This window comes from Cornus florida, unplaced genomic scaffold, assembly GCF_030987335.1.
Source record: "Cornus florida cultivar Cherokee Brave unplaced genomic scaffold, ASM3098733v1 CherokeeBrave_3.0.0_Hap2_Chr11, whole genome shotgun sequence".
In the NCBI taxonomy this organism is placed as follows: domain Eukaryota; kingdom Viridiplantae; phylum Streptophyta; class Magnoliopsida; order Cornales; family Cornaceae; genus Cornus; species Cornus florida.
Window position 1 is genome coordinate 23,688,038 of NW_026775581.1, and position 17,622 is coordinate 23,705,659.

The following is a 17,622-nucleotide window of genomic DNA, read 5'->3' on the forward strand; positions in this document are numbered from 1 at the left end:
CCCAAGTTTTACTACCTAAATTTTGCAAATAGGCTCTCATCTCTGATTTCCAAAAATTGTAATTATCTCCTTCAAATAAAAGACCACATTGATTAGAACCGCATTCTTTCAACGTATAAGATATAATTAAAACAATTTTTGAAAACAAAACTAAACTTTCCAACAAGGATTAACTCAATGTGTAGAGATTGACTCTAATACCAATTTGTGAGTTGTACGCAGTGGAATGTATTTTGGGAAAGCTTTAGGTTTTGTAAAACAAATCTGTGTTGTTACCAACTGTACTTGTTTTAGCAGTTAAACAATTAATTGCATGCAGTAAAATAAAGCAAAGTATAAAGTTAGAAATCACAGTTGATAAAATACGTCTTCTGTTATGGGAAAAACCTCGTGGATTTGTTCAGTCCAAAGTAAATCAGTCCACTATGCTTGAAACAAAGTATACCAAACTTTGATTCTGGCTCACACCCTATCGTTCTACCCAACACCAACCGCTGACGATCCTCTTGCTTTGCGACCCCCCATCCAACAGCAACTTGATCTCAGGCTTACACTTAATATTTGTAGATGAGTAGCAAGTAGATCAGACAACACTTCGCGAATGCTCCAATCCTTCCAAAGTGTGACTGCGTTTATTTCTGTTCTTCAACCGTCTAAAAGATTTAGAAGAAGATCTACTTCGTCTGATCGATTTTAATACGACTGTATGATCACGATCAGGATTCGAACACCGCAACTCTAAACTATTTGTTTATATATATGTGTTCTAGAAAGATATCAAAAAAACCAACTTTGATTTTTAGGAAAAATAATCTTCCTAAGGCTTTGAATAATATCTGAATAATAATGTAAAAGTTGTAAATAAATTGATGTATATGACATGGTTTATATAGAGTTTATAATGACCTAATCCCTCTGAAAATAAGGTATAATTCCTGCATAGGATTTGGTACAATTCTAGACCAATTAGGAAACAATTCAAAATAAGGAAACTGTAATTGTATAGCAATTAGGACATCTTGAACCGGTCCATGGATGATAAACTGGCTCAAGTTTGGTAATGACTCAAACTTGAGCATCTTGAACCGGTTGGTTGGCAAACCTGAATATTTTGGTTCCTTCAGCCTAGTTTCATTCTACGGTGATTTCCAACCAAAATGGTAAGTGTAGAATGTGTCCAACCTTGTTTAGATTCCTTCCTAAAGTGGTGTTCTTACCCTTTTCTTCACAAACTCTTCAAGTATGGTAAGTTTGAACTCCTTCCTAATTTTGTAGTCCCTGTCGAACTTGATGACTTGTAGAACAAGTAATTTAAATTACAACTCAATTTGAACTTGTTATGTCTATGATAATTGCCAAAAATAAATTAATATCTCACATCACCAAGCCACTGACAATCACAAACCAGAAACCCCATGAGCACGCTGCCGGCGAAAGGAACCAAACCACCGACTGCTTTAACTGAACCCCATGACTAGAAAACACCAAAAGCAACATTCATTTTTGGATACCCAACAGAAACTGTGTACCCCAAATTTCTTCACCATGGGCCAACAAATCAAAGAACAGAGCATCCCACTAGGATAGCCCAGATGCGTCAGCAATCGAGAAGTAGGAGAAATTGATTTTGCCGACCAAGCCCGAAACGGTGAAGCCTTCACCCAGAACGAGAAGGGAGGCAAACCACGAGATCTAAAAGGCCAAAGACACCAAGATAAAATAACACTAACATAAAAACACAAGAACTGAAAGCAATACCCGGATCTAAAATAAAATTTTGCACTGATGGGTCATCAAATCGTCTAAAACGAAGAACTCCCGGATTCACATCTTGCCGGTTCTACAAGGAATGAAAGGAAGACCCAAGAGCACCATAGAGGAAACCATCAAGAACAAAAGAACAAAAGGAAATCCAAAGAAAATACTTTGACAAACAGAGAATCTCTTAAGAAAAGAGAAAGCTCCTATGCAAAGGAGAAAAGAAAACTCTGATGAACAAAGAAGAGAAAACTGGATCAAAATGGAAAGAAGAGTTGGAGGATCTGAAGGGTTTGGGGTTTATATCTCTAGATGTTTCTCTCTCTAGCGCTGCCCCAAACCCTTAGAGAGGGTTAGGGTTTGAGAGTATTTATCACCGAATGTTAAACACTTAAAATCTGAAAAAACAATAAAATAAAAATAAAATTCTCAATTTACAATACCTCTTAAAACTTTAAGACTTGAAACTCTTAAAATTTTTAGTACTTAATTTTTAATTTTATCAACAAGCACCGAAGCTCTACATACAAGCCACTCCAAATCGTTCTCTAGAGATAACATACAGATTTGCAACACACTAGACGAAACTCAGCAAAAGCAACAAAAGAGAAGATCCTAAGAGCGCATCAGATTCTAATATGGATGACTTAATTGGCTTACCTGAGAAGGTGGGGAAGAAACTGCAGGACCTGGTGTTGCAGTAGCTGTAACATTTTCCTTTGCACAAGTATAATTGCAGCGACTCGCACGAACAATTCTGAACAATCCACTGCCAGTTAGGATAAAAATATCCTTATTGTTGTCCTCCCCAAATGAGAGGATGGAATCTAAAGCAGGAAGTGAACTTCCTGGTTTAAAGCTGCATGGTATCGGATAGTGATGAGCACAGTTGAAAGAAATCTGGCTTGTGGTTAAATTCCCGCTGTTTTCAGGATTTTCTGTGCCTGCCCATATAGCACCTGCATATAGATCTCCATATATATACCTGCAGAATCCATTGACATGTTAATTGTATCTTCAGTAATTATTTTTCAAGCCAATGTCCTATATCCTAACACTGTTTCCATGTAAAGTGTGAATTTAGTAGATTGTCATTCTTTTTTTACAATGTCCTGTTAATATCAAGAGGCATTTGAATTACCTTTTATATTATATGGAAATGGATCGAGTAATTTGTTCCTTTATCCAACAAAAAGTGTTTCTAGTTTGCATGGTTCAATTGATCGTGAAAATTTCTACAATAAATTAGGGTAGGTCGTTAGTCTAGTTTTCCTATCCACGATTCTGTTATTTACTGAAATATAAGATGAATCCATTTAGATGGGGATTCCAATATCTAAAAGAAGTCCTTTCGTCTCATCTGTGACTGTGAATTGAATGAATAAATGGCTGAAATCAAGAAAAAGATCGAAGAAGTCATTCGTTCTTCCATGAATTGCTGAAAGTGCAAAGAAGTTAATTCATCAAAAATCATTACTGCCTCTGAGGCTGCATGATTCTTTTCCTTCCATTTTATACCTTTTCATATACGAATTCCACACATTTTAATCTCAGTTAATTGAATCCCTGCTCCGGGTATTATTTCACGACGTTCTGCATATGAGCCTCTTCAAACAGGGCTTATTGCTATTGATACGATGATCCCTATAGGACGTGGTCAGGGATTTCGATCATAAAGTATTCGACCCGGTTTAACAAAAGCTACCCAAAATTCAAGGATCCTTTCCCCGAACCCATACACGTTTCTGTAGGTCTTACTGTAACCAGTTTGTCGGGAAAAATATGAAAGTCTCATCCATAGAAAGACTAAATTGAAGAGAAAAAAAAGCTCACTCACCTTCCATTCATGCATGGATCAGTCATGGACCGATAGAAATAGCCACCAATAATTGCTGCTGATCCTTCTTTCTTGTTCACGTCAGAGTGAGTGTATCCCATTACTGGGAAGATTGGGCTTATCGAATTTATAGATGTATTCCCTCCAGGTGACTGTTGAGGAGTGAAAAGATAAGGACCTTCATAAGCACGCCAACCATAGTTGCCATCCTTCGTGATTATATTAACCTCTTCATATCGATCCTATGTATAATCATCAGCATGAGAGTCAAAAATGCTCTTAATTCAAAAAATTAAAGCATATAATTAGCAGGTAGATATCTAACATGGTGTTTTTACTTAATTCTTCATGCTGTGGTTTGTGTGACCTTCGAGTAAGATTTAGAAACATAATACAGATACATCACCATGCAAATGAGATCATGTCGAACAAACAGGAGGCAAAAAGAAAAATAAAACCAAAAGATTGCACCTTTATGCTTTTGCATCTCTGCTTGTTTCAGAATTAAGCAGGAGTAATCCTCAATAAGAATTATAAACCAGCCTGACAGAACTTTCAAAACAACGTGGGATGGAATGAAGTTTTTAGAGTAAGATAAGTGCATCAAACTATCAAATATGTCCTATTTTTGCCTAAAAATATAATTAAGTTAGGAACAATATATGCTTCGAGTGAAAAAGGACCTAGTCACCTTAAGTAACCAATGTTAAAAATAAATTAATGCCATGTTCATTGTGCATCTTGGGTTTATTCATGTATCAAGTAGGTACATGTATCAAATATGTACGTATATCAAGTGAGTACATGTATCATGCGTGTGGTTGAGATTTGTCTTGAAAAGCTTAAAGGTCTATGGGAGAATAGTATATATAGTGTAAGGGATTTGTTGTTAAGATATCAACACAACCAAGAGTTCAATACAACACAATATTTGTTTCTCTCCTCTCTTCACTTAGAAATTATTTAGTTGGTTGAAACTATAGCCAGCATAAGTGGTATCAGACCTTGATTTCTATCAAGAGCAAACTGGGCGTGAAGCTTATTGACGAGAAAACAAAACCCGAAGAAGATCCATCGTGATGACGATTACAAGCAATCAAAACCAAGGTGCCCATCAATCAGCACTTCCCATTTTTTATGGGGAAAATTATGATTTTTGGTATGTGAAGATGAAGACCATTTTTCTCTCATATGATTTATGGGATTATGTTGAAGGTGAGTATGATGAGCCGGAGGATACAACAACTTTGACGAATGCCCAAAGACAACAATTCAAAGATCATAAGAAGAAAGATACAAAAGCTTTAGGCTTGATTCAACAAGGAGTTGCTGATACAATCTTTCCCAGAATTATCAATGCTTCTAAAGCAAAGAAGGCATGGGATATCCTCGAGAAGGAGTATAGAGGCAGTACGAAGGTAAGAATTGTAAAACTCCAATCTTTGAGAAGAGATTTTGAAAATATGAAAATGAAATAAATGGAGTTATTGAAAGATTATTTTTCTAAACTTATGGAGGTGGTAAATCAAATGAAGACCTATGGGGAAGATATTCTAATCAAAGAATTGTTGAAAAAATTCTAATTAGTTTGCCGGAAAAATATAGCTCTATTGTTGCTGTTATTGAAGAGACTAAAGAGCTTGAAAACTTGAGTGTTGAAGAATTGATGGGTTCCATAAAAGCATTTGACCAAAGGTTAAGTAGGCGCTTCGAAAAGACAACTGAAAGTGTTTTTCAATCCAAGCTCAATGTTAGTTCCAAAAATCAAGAAAAATACCCATCAAGTTTTGATCGATCCAAAAGTGAATCTTAGAGAAGTGGAAGACACGGAAGAGGAAGAGGAGGAAATTCAAGAGGAAGAGGAAGAAATAATTTTGAGAGAAGTGGAAATATAGAGTCCACTCAACAAAATTGCGGAATTTGCAAGAGAAGTAGCCATGTTGACAAAGATTGTTGGTTTCGGGGAAAACCTCAATGTTTCAATTGCAAGAAATTTGGACATGTTCAAAAAGATTGCTGGTTGAAAACAAATCAGCAAGCTAATTTTTCCGAAGAGCAAGAAGGTGAAGCAAGCATGTTTTATGCTTATCACACGACAATGGAACAAAAGGATGATGTGTGGTTTCTTGATAGTGGGTGCAGTAACCACATGACCGGAGATAAAAATATATTCTTAGAGATTGATTCTTCATCCAATTCTCAAGTGAGGATGGGAAACAGTGCCTTGGTCCAAGCAAAGGGAAAAAGTACTATTGCCATAGAGACAAAAAAAAGGAAGAAAGCATATTCAGGATGTGTTACTTGTTCCGGATTTGGAGGAAAATTTGTTAAGTGTTAGACAGCTTGTAGAGCATGGGTACTCCATTCATTTTGATGAGGACTCTTGCAAAATTTATGACAAGGGAGGACAAAATCATATTGTGGCAAAAATCAAGATGGACAAAAATAGAAGCTTTCCTCTCACTTTTTCATGTTAAAAAAATATGGCCTTGAAGATGGATGTTGTTGATAAGTCATGGCTTTGGCATAGAAGACTTGGCCATTTGAATTTCCAAAGCTTAAAGAATTTACAACAAAATAGCATGGTGTATGGGCTGCCATGTAACGACCCTAGCTGATGCCAAAATTTAAAAAAAATCGACATAACCTCCCCTAAAAAAGGGTCTTCAACAACATGTCCCAATACACAAAACACATAATATCATCCAGCATCTCATTCATCCGTTCATTATACCTCAACATAGTTCCTCTCATGGTGGAACATCCACACACCAATTAATCTAAATTATCATAATTACAGTCCCAAAATACAAGATTAATATTTAAAGTCCCTGTCTTACAACGTTACATGATACAATTGCATGGAAACATATACCATAATTCCATTAGTTTCATTTACATCAAACAAAAGATAAGTTCGTTCTTAAGTTACAAGGCCATGAATACTAACTTAGTTATATCCCCACAACTATGAATATACATAAAACGGTCAAAATACAAAATAACAAACAACATTCTAACAACTTTCAAGCTTGAGGTGGATTGTCGTCCACCGGTTCATTTCCAAGACTTGAAAAAAATAATATAAATAGTAGGGTGAGCATAAAGCTCAGTAGGTGACACTTAAGACACAATTCTTGTGTCCTTGTGAATCCAAACAAAGCATAGGCCAATAGGAAATAGGGATCATGCAAAATAGGGAATTAAAACAATATGCACGTCAATTCCAATTATAAACCATGCAGTGCAATGAAATGCAATGCATGCTAATGTCATTCCCCATTTTCATTCACAAAACCATCACTTTCAAATGTTAATACAGCCCGCCCTTTGGTAACCCCGCCGCGACACGAGAGGAGGATTGACTATCGTCCCTAGACCTTTGGTAACCCCGCAGTGTCATCGAGGGGCCCGAATAGCTCAACCACGCTAGGGCGACTCCCTAGTCCCCTCTAGGCTATATTAACCTCCAGCCCGTTAGTAATCCCACAGCGACCGGGTTTATCAAAACTATTTGACAAAACTCTTCTCCCAAAATTTCCCCCATTTTCATTTCAAGACAAATTCTCCCATTTCATGCATCCCAATGACATGTGCATGGATGTACATATAATCTCAATATTATGATAATGGGAAATTTGGCACAATCTAAATAAATATGTTCTCATTTGTCATTTTCAGCATGTTAACACATAGTGGGCATGATAAAGCAACATCTAAACATATTTTACACATGAAACAAGTCATAATCAAGCTCTTGAAAATTCTTTAGACATCATTCATACAATCATAGATACAATTAACTCCCAATTAAACATGTTTGACATAATAAGGAGGTGTAATTCACTATAGAACAAGAAAGGAGTGGATTAAGATGCTTCTACCTCAAAATGAGCAAAATCCCTAGAAATGGGTTCTTAAATTCGAGCTCCCAAAGAGGACCAAAAGCTGGAATTTTTGGTACTAGCACGTAGAGCTCGTCGTGCTCATCGTTTTGCCTCAAACGGCTCTCAAATCTACCAAGGATTGAGAGAGCAATCAAGATTTGAAGTTGTAAAAGAAAAAAAGAAAATAAAGAGGAACAGAGAGGCTGCGGGAGAGAAGAAAACAGAGAACATGAAAAAATGAAAAAAAAAACGTGGTCTTATGACCACTTTACAAAAGCTGTGGGTCCTACCCTTTTTTTTTTTTTTTTTTCTTTTCTCTTTTTCTTTATAACTTACCGACATTACATGCCAACAATACAAGAAGTTAAAGAAGTTTATGAAAGTTATGCTCTTGGCAAGCATCACCGAGAGTCATTTCCGAAAGAGAAGGCATAGAGGGATAAAGCACCACTGGAGGTTGTTCATACCGATGTGTGTGAACCGATGACAACACCAACTCAAGTGGGTAACAAGTCTTTTATTATTTTCATTGATGATTTTTCAAGAATGACATGGATTTATTTCGTGAGACAAAAATCAGATGTGTTCTCTATTTTAAAAAAATTTCAAAAGCTTGTTGAAAGGCAAAGTGGTCATCTTATCAAAGTGTTAAGAAGTGATAAAGGTGGAGAGTACAACTCAAATGAGTTTGAAAAGTTTTGTGAAGATATTGGCTTGGAGAGGCAATTAACGATTGGGTACACTCCACAACAAAATAGAGTGGCAGAAAGAAAAAATAGAACAATTATTGAGATGGGAAAATCAATGCTTCACGAGAAAGGGCTACCTAAATCATTTTGGGGTGAAGCCATGTATACGGCTATTTATTTGATGAATTGGAGTCCAACAAAAGCGGTGGAGAATAAAACTCCATTTAAAGCATGGAGTGGAAGGAAACCATCATTGAACCACTTGAAAGTTTTTGGATGTATTTGTTTTGCTTATGTTCCAAGAGAAGTGAGGCACAAACTTGATGAAGCTAGTGAAAAATGCATCTTTGTGGGTTATAGCTCAAAATCAAAGGGCTATAGACTCTTTATTTTGAAGAAGAATAAATTGATTATTTGTAGAGATGTTCTCTTTAATGAGTAGGTTGCTTGGAATTGGAAAGAGAAGAAAGTTCAAGATTAAATTTCCATTTTCAATGAAGAATCAGGAAATCAAGAAAGTGAAAATGAAGATTTTCTTGAAGTTCCACAAGAAATGTCTCCCGTATCTAGCTTACAATCAATCCCAACTTCTCCATCAAACTCAAATTCCTCATCTCCAAGTTCAACTCCAAGAAGAATGAAAAGTCTTCGTGATGTGTATGCAAGTTGCAATTTTTGTGTTGTTGAGCCGAAGAGGTTTGAAAATGCAATTAAAGAAGTGGTAAGGAAGAAATTCAAGAATAAGAGGAAGAAGATGAGATTCAACTCAAGTATTGCAAGACCGAAGACCAAGATGTGGACATCTTTACCAAAGCACTTCCAAGAGATTAGTTTGAATACTTCAGAGAATTGTTGAGTGTCACAACATGGCATTAAGAGGGGTGTGTTAAAAATAAATTAATGCCATGTTCATGTTCATGTTCATGTGCATCTTAGGTTTATTCATGTATCAAGTGGGTACATGTATCAAATATGTACATGTATCAAGTGAGTGCATGTATCATGTGTGTGGTTGAGATTTGTCTTGAAAAGTTCAAAGGTTTATGAGAGAATAGTATATATAGTGTAAGGAATTTGTTGTTAAGATATCAACACAACAAAGAGTTCAATACAATACAGAAAAATATTTGTTTCTTCATTCTTCTCCTCTCTTCACTTAGAAATTATTTAGTTGGTTGAAACTATAGCCAACAACCAATGCAGCAGCTTGATTTGTATAAAAATGATAGTATGAACATCCATTCCAATATATTAGAAGTGGAAACTAATACCTGCCCAACATCAGCACACATTATATAGGAAGGCCTTTCTGAATCAAAACTGCAGTGCCAAGTACTTTTTAATCCCAAGGCCCATATTTCAGGCCGCAATTCTTTATCTTCAAAATATGGATTATCCTTGGGGATAGAGTAGTTTCCCCACGGACCAAGCTTGCTAAATTCTACTGAACCTGAAATACGTGACATGTTGAAAGAGGGAAAAGAGAACAGTAAAAATGCAGATCCAAGCAAAGTAAACTAAATAGCTTCTTAATATGACTAGCTTGCTAAACAAGCATGGAAGAAAATATAAGATTTCTGTAACTACCATCTTTTTAGTAATCCTTTAGATCCAAAGTTTATCCTTTTCATTTTCTTTTATGAACAAATCAAACAATGACATAAGTTCACTTTCATATGCAGGGAGGCTGCAACTGATAAAAGCTATCCTCTGTAGCATGCACATCTTCTGGACATACCTGTTTATCCTACCAGCTAAAGTGATGACTCAAATGAACCAAAGATTCCTATGGGCAGGACCTTCTATGTCAAGTTCAGAGCTAAAGCCCCATGGGATATGGTATGCAGACCAAAGGAAAGCTGCTGTACATGGTTTTCGAGGGAATTGTTGCCGAACAGACACTCAGCACAACCTATGGTTCAACACAAAGTCAGTAATGGAGCATCTACCAGGTACTGAATTCTAACACTAGGCGTGGTTGGAATATTAACAAAAATATCAAGGTTGCTTCTCTGATCGATCTCTAATGAGCAATGGGCATGGCCCAGACACATTCACAATATGATTTCCCCAGTGTGTGACATAGCCAATCTATCCTTACCCAACCTTAACACCAATTATCCACTCAAACATGTTAGATATCCTCAAATCTATTTCACCAAATCACCTTAATGTCCATTGGCACAACCTGGTTTGGTTTAGGCACTCTATTCCCAAACACGCCTTTTGTTTATGGCTGGCTATTCAAGACAAATTATCCACTCAAGACAAACCAGCACTGGATTTTAAAATGTGGCCCAATGTGTGCATCTTCTGTGTGGGTGCTGCTGAGGACCATAACCATTTGTTTCATCAATGTCCTTATTCTCAGCTCACTTGGTATGTTGTCAATGTCAAGCCTCGTTATCTTTCCAAGCAATGATTTCTTATTTTGGGCGAAATTGTAAGGATCACCTGTACCTCCACCATCCCCCATCATAAAGTATAAGTACCCATCTGAAGGTCCAAAAAGAATCTGTCCCCCATGTTGAGCTGTAAATGGAAGGCCCAAAAACAAAAAGTACATAATGGGAAATCTAAGTGATTCATTATTTAATGGAGAGAATACCCATCTACATTAGGGGCAACTAAGAGCTTTAACTAAATATAGACGTTGTAGACAAAGGCAGACCATCACAAACATGCTCATCAATTGAAGGTAGGGCATATTCATATATATAAAAGAAGCAGACTTCGTTGTAATGAGAGAAGACCCATTTACTTTGAAAAAGAGAACTTATTAACAAAGAGATGCTTGTGAACTTACCGCGTTAATATTGTATTGCTCGGGAGAAAAAGAAAGAGGTACTCTGTGACGAGGACCATAAATGGCAGTCCAAAATGGGTTCCTATGTACTCGTCAAAGCCCTCCAAATCGTGACAATGCATTGCTCGAAACAGTCCCATCGTCGCCCGGTGAAGTTCGGAGAGGAGTGATCGGCACAGACGCCAATTGTAGAGGTAATTTATGTACTCCAGTTAATGAAAGTTTAGTAGTCAATTACTCTACAAGGAAACCAATATGATAAACTGACCTTTAAAAAAAACAAAGCAAAAGCTAAATTTCCAAATCCCACATTGATTAAATAGTAGTCGAATTTTAAATTAATAATACACAGTATTGCTTTGCAATATTGTCGAGCCCAGCAGTGTGGGTTTGTGACCAAGCGCGGCATTAAAGTGGTTGAATGTGTTAGCGGTCTTTCAGTCCAGGTGGGTGCGCACCCAACCCACCATGAGTTTGGTAGCAATCAACTCTCAATGAAAATTGTGTTGAAATTTGGGTTAATCGGAAGGCCCCCACAACCATGCCATGAGCAACAATCATGGAATAAATCATGGTTGACAGGAGAATGGGTACCCTACCTAGCGCACCAGCTGGTCTGACCCTGACCTCACACACAACCTCTTTTTGGTTCGGTTGATGATTTCTTGAAAATTCGACAAACGATTCTCGTAATTACCTGTTAGTCATACTTGTACTTTCTAAAGACAAACAAGTCCTAAAAAAATTTTCTTTACAACAATGAAGTAATAAATTTTCATAAAATTTCCAACAAAGTTCTATAACTTATAAAATTTCTCTTTTACCCTTTTCATATATTATTTATTTTGCTTAACTAATTTTCTCGAAACAATTTTTCATTAACACATATATAGTTATGTCAAGTTTCAAGCAATGACACATTGAGGTGTTGAAACATCTTTTTATGGTATTGTTAGATTTTGCAGCATAACTCACCAGTCCTATACACAAAATCTGGTCATGTAACTTACCCATTTTGGCTAAAAAAAAAAGATTTACTTGGTGATTTACACGTACCCAAACTAACTTAAGCTATACGCATGTATTGGGTGGGTGGTTGTCCTTTGAATCTATAGGATTGCAACTCCCCGAATATATGTAACTAATAGCATTGTCTCAAATTTATACAGATTTATTTTTGAATCTTAAGATTTTATTTCTAAAGAAAAATGAAGTTGAAAATTTAAAAATAATATAAATAATTCATTTATTAGTCAATAATGCATGAAAAGTATATCTTTGTATTTTAACATGTTGTTAGTATACTTACTGAAAGTGAATTTAAAATAATTTGTTAAATGGTTTAGGATTTATGATTTCGGTAACAACTGCTATTTTTTTCTAAATGGGTATTAGTTATAAATATTGTAAGTAAGGAGAATTTTTTTATTTTAAGAGGAAAAAAAAAAAAAAAAAAAGCACACACTTATGGTATTTTAGTAGTAAAGGGCAATTCTAGAACTCAAGTCATTCCAGACACTTTTGAGTTTTGGACCGGCGGATCCCATGTGGGTCCGGGGCGGCCTAAGTGCACAGGAAGGGCGAGGACCTAATTGAAAGGTCATTTGAGGGCGTTATTATTATATTTTCGGTGGATTGTTTCTTTAGGGTAATTTCATGGAAGTTGCTTGGAGGAAGAGAGTAATTAGTTATGGAATTTTGGGGTTAAGTGATGTAAATAAGGGAAAGTTATAAGGGGAGTATAAATAAGAGAAATTTGCCCAATTTCTCCCACTATTCATCATCTTCTTCCCTCCCTATATATAATGTGTGAAGTGAGTGATCCGACATCTCGATTCAAGTCAACTGCAAATGGGGTTTGGCAAGAGTCTGCTTTCCGCATTCGTAGTTCAAACGTTCCCTTTCTATATCTATAGATATATTACCACCATGTATAGACTTAGAAAAGCTTCATTTTGAGGGCTCTAGCCTTTGATTTTGAGTATACCCAAGAAGGGAAAGTTATTCCTCTTCTTCTTCTTTACACAACCGTGGTGAAAAATTAGAGATTTGACCACCTTGAGATTTTCGAAATCCCTAGAGCTTGGATTTGGAGTGAAGACTAGTTAGAGAAGTTGTAAAGCATCTCTTGATCTGCACAATGATGTAATGACCCGGTCATTTTTTTTCCTTTCCCTTTCTCAGATTTTCACTGACATTTTTTTTCCGTTGATATTTTCTTTTCTGAGTCCAGTTCCTCGTCGCTTAATGTCGTCTCGAGTGCTCTGAAGTGATTTCCGAGACTTTTTTCTTTGGATTGACAACTTCCTTTGAGGACCGAGTCATTTCCACATTTTTCGTTTTTCGACACTATTCACTTTTCGTCCTTTTCCCTATCTCGTCCTTTTCTCTATTTTGTCCTTTCCCCGTTTGTCCCTTTGTTGGCATAACCTCACTTCTTGTATTCGGAGTTGATTTTTGACTTCACATATCTTCATTCTAAGTGATTTTCACGAAATACGTATCTTTACTTTTGTAAGAAAGTATTCTAGTTGCTCCCGGTGTCTATAGGGGCATGGATGCATAGTTCTTTGAAATTATTTTCTTTTCTTGGGGTGTTTTTCGTAAATATCTTTTGAAGATATTTTATTTCAGGGGTTTTTAAGAAAATATTTTTGGAAGATATTTTCATTCTTGGCCAGTTGTGCAGTTTTCACTTTTTGGAGGGGCCATTGTGCAATTTATGAAAGTTGTTACTAAATGCCTTATTTTGGGCCTGGATCCTCGTATGTAATTCATTTTCACTTTTTGTTGAGTCGTGTACTCTTAGGATTTCCGCCTGGTCGTTGTTTCCCAGTTTTAGGGTTTCTAGCCCTAGTTAGTGCCAAACTTGTTTGGGACATAACTTTCTGCTCGGGACTCGATTTTTGACGCCGTTTCTTCTGTTGTTTATATTTTCTCATTTTGAATCTTTTTTATTCACAGAGTTTTGCCATTTGAGCACGTTTACTCAAATTTTACTTTTTCGGACCCGGCAGGGCCCGTTCGGAGCACTTTTTGAGATTTCTATAAAAGGGGGATGAGATATTTCATTTTTCACCTTCCCCACTCCTCTTGCACGACCTGAAGCTCCCATGGCAGCCCAAGGGAGGCTGCCACCTTCTCTCTCCTCTTTTGGGCTTCATTCCTTTGTCACGACATAGTAGTGCCTTAGTGTTTGTTGCTCGTCTTGGCGGTGCGCATCTTTCACTCTTATTAGAACTCATTTCTGACCATTTTTCAAGTTTGGGTTTAAAGTCAAGTTGTGATTTTGATGGGGCTACCTTGGGGGTTATGATCATCGTGTTGTCCCCGACAAAACCTAGTAGTTTCGTCGGACTCGGAGCCGTTCTATTTTGATGGCTTTTGAGATTTTCATCTCAAATTGAGGTAGGGAGTGTTTTAGGATTGTTGGTGTGTTGTATTAAGTGTTTCCCATGATTATACAACGTATATATATGCCTTGTATCAAATCTAGAAAATTAGTATTTTTATTTCTTTGTATAAGATTTAAAATTCAAAGGTGTATATGGTTTAGATTTGAATTGTGGCATGATGATAAATTATGGTTTAATATGTTTGTTAATATATATTAAATCGGGATTAATTGAATAAGAATTGCACTTTTTATTTAATATTTATCTTTTGTGAAAGATTAAATCCCATGGCCGTACCTTGCATGAAATTGACTTGTGACATGCTTTTAAATTATGTCTTGGCATATTGTTTAACATACTTTAATTTGAGAGCATTTGGATAAGTATGAAAATCTAGAGATTTTAATCCATTGGCCTAATTAAGTGTTCAACTTGATATTTGTGATAACTATGACTTATGTTCAAGCATATGTTAATTTGGAACCATTTGATGTTATTTTAGAAGTTAGAAATTTGATTATCATGATTTAATTAAATTTTACTTTATTGTTCTTATGGCCTAATCGAGTTTTGATGTGGTGTATGTAATGACCATGCTATATTGTTATCGAGGCCATTTGATTGAGATTTGAAACCTAAAGAATTTAATTAGTTTATTGATTAAATTCCGTTTCTATTGTATTATTGATTAACTCATGTATTTGACATTAATAGTATGTTTAAAGCATGACTTTTGACTTACAATGAATTTATGAGTTTATGTTTTCAATATTGGATTATATTGTTATAGCGTGTAACGAATCGCACTTTGAAGATTTGACATTGTCATCCTATAGTAGTTGTGGATTTAGAGCATGTCTTGTGTGGATACAATCTACTTGTGCATGGAAGGTGACTTAGTGCATTATATAAATTATGTATAAGTTGTGAACTTATTTGATTATTTTGAAGTCTTGGGACATTGTTACTGTGATATGGCTAAAGTTCGGCTTTAGTGCAGGAGGTATGAGTTCTCCTTAATTGAGATAGTGTGCACTTTGGGTGGTCTTCCCTGCGGGTTAGTGTCCGGAATAACCATTGAGGTCTCGACAGAATTTCGAGCGTGATGTCCAGGTCTTCCACTATTTGTTTTCGCATTAAATTCCAAGTTGACAACCAATGTTTAATTGTGACTTGTGGTTTTGGTTATTGACGATTTGATGTTGTTAAGTACATCCATACTAAATCGTTATATTTAGTTGTTATTGCATTTTAGATTTCAAGATGGTAACCTTGAGAATCTATATCTTGATACTTGTGTAATATGCTTCTATGTTGGTTAATTGAGTAGATATTGTGATTTGTGCCTTGTTGTTCAAATGTAGCTTAAGAATGATCCTATAGATTCATTTGGAACATAGACGTTAGGTGGTATGACCACTTTTGTTGCTTTCGCATTTTAGATTTCAAATTGATGATTTTGTGAATCTATGTTTTGTTACTTTGAATAGCATGCTCTTATTTTGTTTGAAAAGTATGAATGATGTGATTTATGCTAGAAATGATCTTAGGTAAATTAGGATGCTCTATGGGTCTCACATTGACATAGACGTTAGGTGGAATGAACCACAATGATTAAATCATGCAAACTTGTAAAACGTAGGTCGATACATGCTCATTTCCTACGAGTAGCTTTATGTTGCTCACCCCTATGTTACTGGGGCATATTTCAGGTATAGGATTCGAGATTGGAGTTATGCACTCGCTTTGGGTGAATTGCAGAGTTGAAGTCTCTTTAGAAGTATTCTTGTTTACATGCAAGTGTTAGCATGCTTAGTTTTGCTTATGAAATGTAATTTTTCTAACTTGGAGGTTTGACATGTCAAATGTTATAAATGAATTGTAATAAGGTCTTGGGCCATTGTAACATGTTTAAAATGTTATTTATCACTTGCGTGGATGTTCACATCATCACACACTTGTATATAATGTAATTTGATCATGCTATAGGGGATTCAAATGAAAACATAAGATCCATTTTCAGAAATTGTGCATAGCAGGTTCATTCTCAGTATTTTAACCTATTTCGGTCAACCGGTGGATTGTTTCGGTTGACCGAACCTCCTCGAATTTCAATTGTTCAGTACAAAGTCCAATTCCAGTAGCCTTTTGCACTTTAAGGCTTATTTCGGTCGACCGGTTTGTCATTTCGGTCGACCGAAGTGAAGGTTAATCTCCTTCTTTTCTTGGTCCATTTCGGCAGACCGAAGCTTTATTTCGGTCGACCGAAATGGAGCTGTTTTGTGGTTTTTGCTTGGTCGTTTGTTTCGGCTAGTTAGTTTTGTCTGTTGTTCCCACAGAACTTGGTTTATCTTATTTAAACCATTTAGTGGTGTACTTGGTCTAGTTTGAACTATATCTTGTTCCTTTGGTTGTCATGGGTGCCATAGGGTACCATTTGACCTTTCATTCTAGTTTTGCTTCCGCATTTCAGATTCGCTTTAGGGTCATCTTTTGGTTCACCGCTGACGCACCGGGTTGAAAAACTCGGGTCACTACAATGATGTGAATTTGGAGGCCATTAAAGTCCTTGGAGATTTCGACCTAGGCTTGGGCTTAAGCTTTTGAGCTTTTGGGGTAGCTCCAAGAAGGAATGTTGTTCCCATTCTCCTCCTCTTCATTTTGATAGTTTAAGCTTTCGAATTGGTGGAGTTTCAAGCTAGGGTTTTGCATACTTAAGGTAAGGGTTGTTTAACTTGTGTATTGCTAGGTTGTTGTAATCAATTTCCTTTTTTCCCCTTGAAATTAAGCATACTTATTATCGTGTAATTTGAGGAAGTTGTGTTCTAGGGTTTCAAGCATGATCTTAAATTGCTCAATTGCTGCTTGAATTGAAATTAATGTTACTTTATGTATTATAAAGCATGATGATTATGTGTTAACTGTGCTAATTTGGAAGACTGTATATTTTATGTGTATATTGTGTATTATATGTGGTTTAATTAGGACAAATGTTAAGGATTGTGAGTCAAGTCATATCTAACATGCAAATTATATGACAACTTGCTTACATGAGACTATCTTTTACGTTGAAGTTACATGCTACTTTATGTATTGTAAAGCCTAATGATTATGTGCTAAGTCTTCTAATTTGGAAGACTGTATGTTTTATGTGTATATTGTGTATTGTATGTGGTTTAATTGGGGCAAATGTTAAGGATTGGGAGTCAAGTCATGTCTAACATACAAATTATATGACAACTTGCTTACA

At 36.1% G+C, this 17,622-nt stretch overlaps 1 protein-coding gene across 1 annotated transcript; it reads right to left on the reverse strand.

Moving 5' to 3' along the window:
* Positions 1-1,374: 1,374 nt before the first annotated feature.
* Positions 1,375-10,783, reverse strand: LOC132280888 (HIPL1 protein-like). Its single transcript, XM_059782646.1, has 7 exons — positions 10,780-10,783; positions 10,548-10,703; positions 9,443-9,621; positions 3,596-3,837; positions 2,419-2,743; positions 1,580-1,692; positions 1,375-1,474 (listed from the first exon to the last, which is right to left on the reverse strand). The coding sequence occupies exons 1-7, from the start codon at positions 10,781-10,783 to the stop codon at positions 1,375-1,377; spliced, it is 1,119 nt and encodes a 372-aa protein (XP_059638629.1).
* Positions 10,784-17,622: the final 6,839 nt, after the last annotated feature.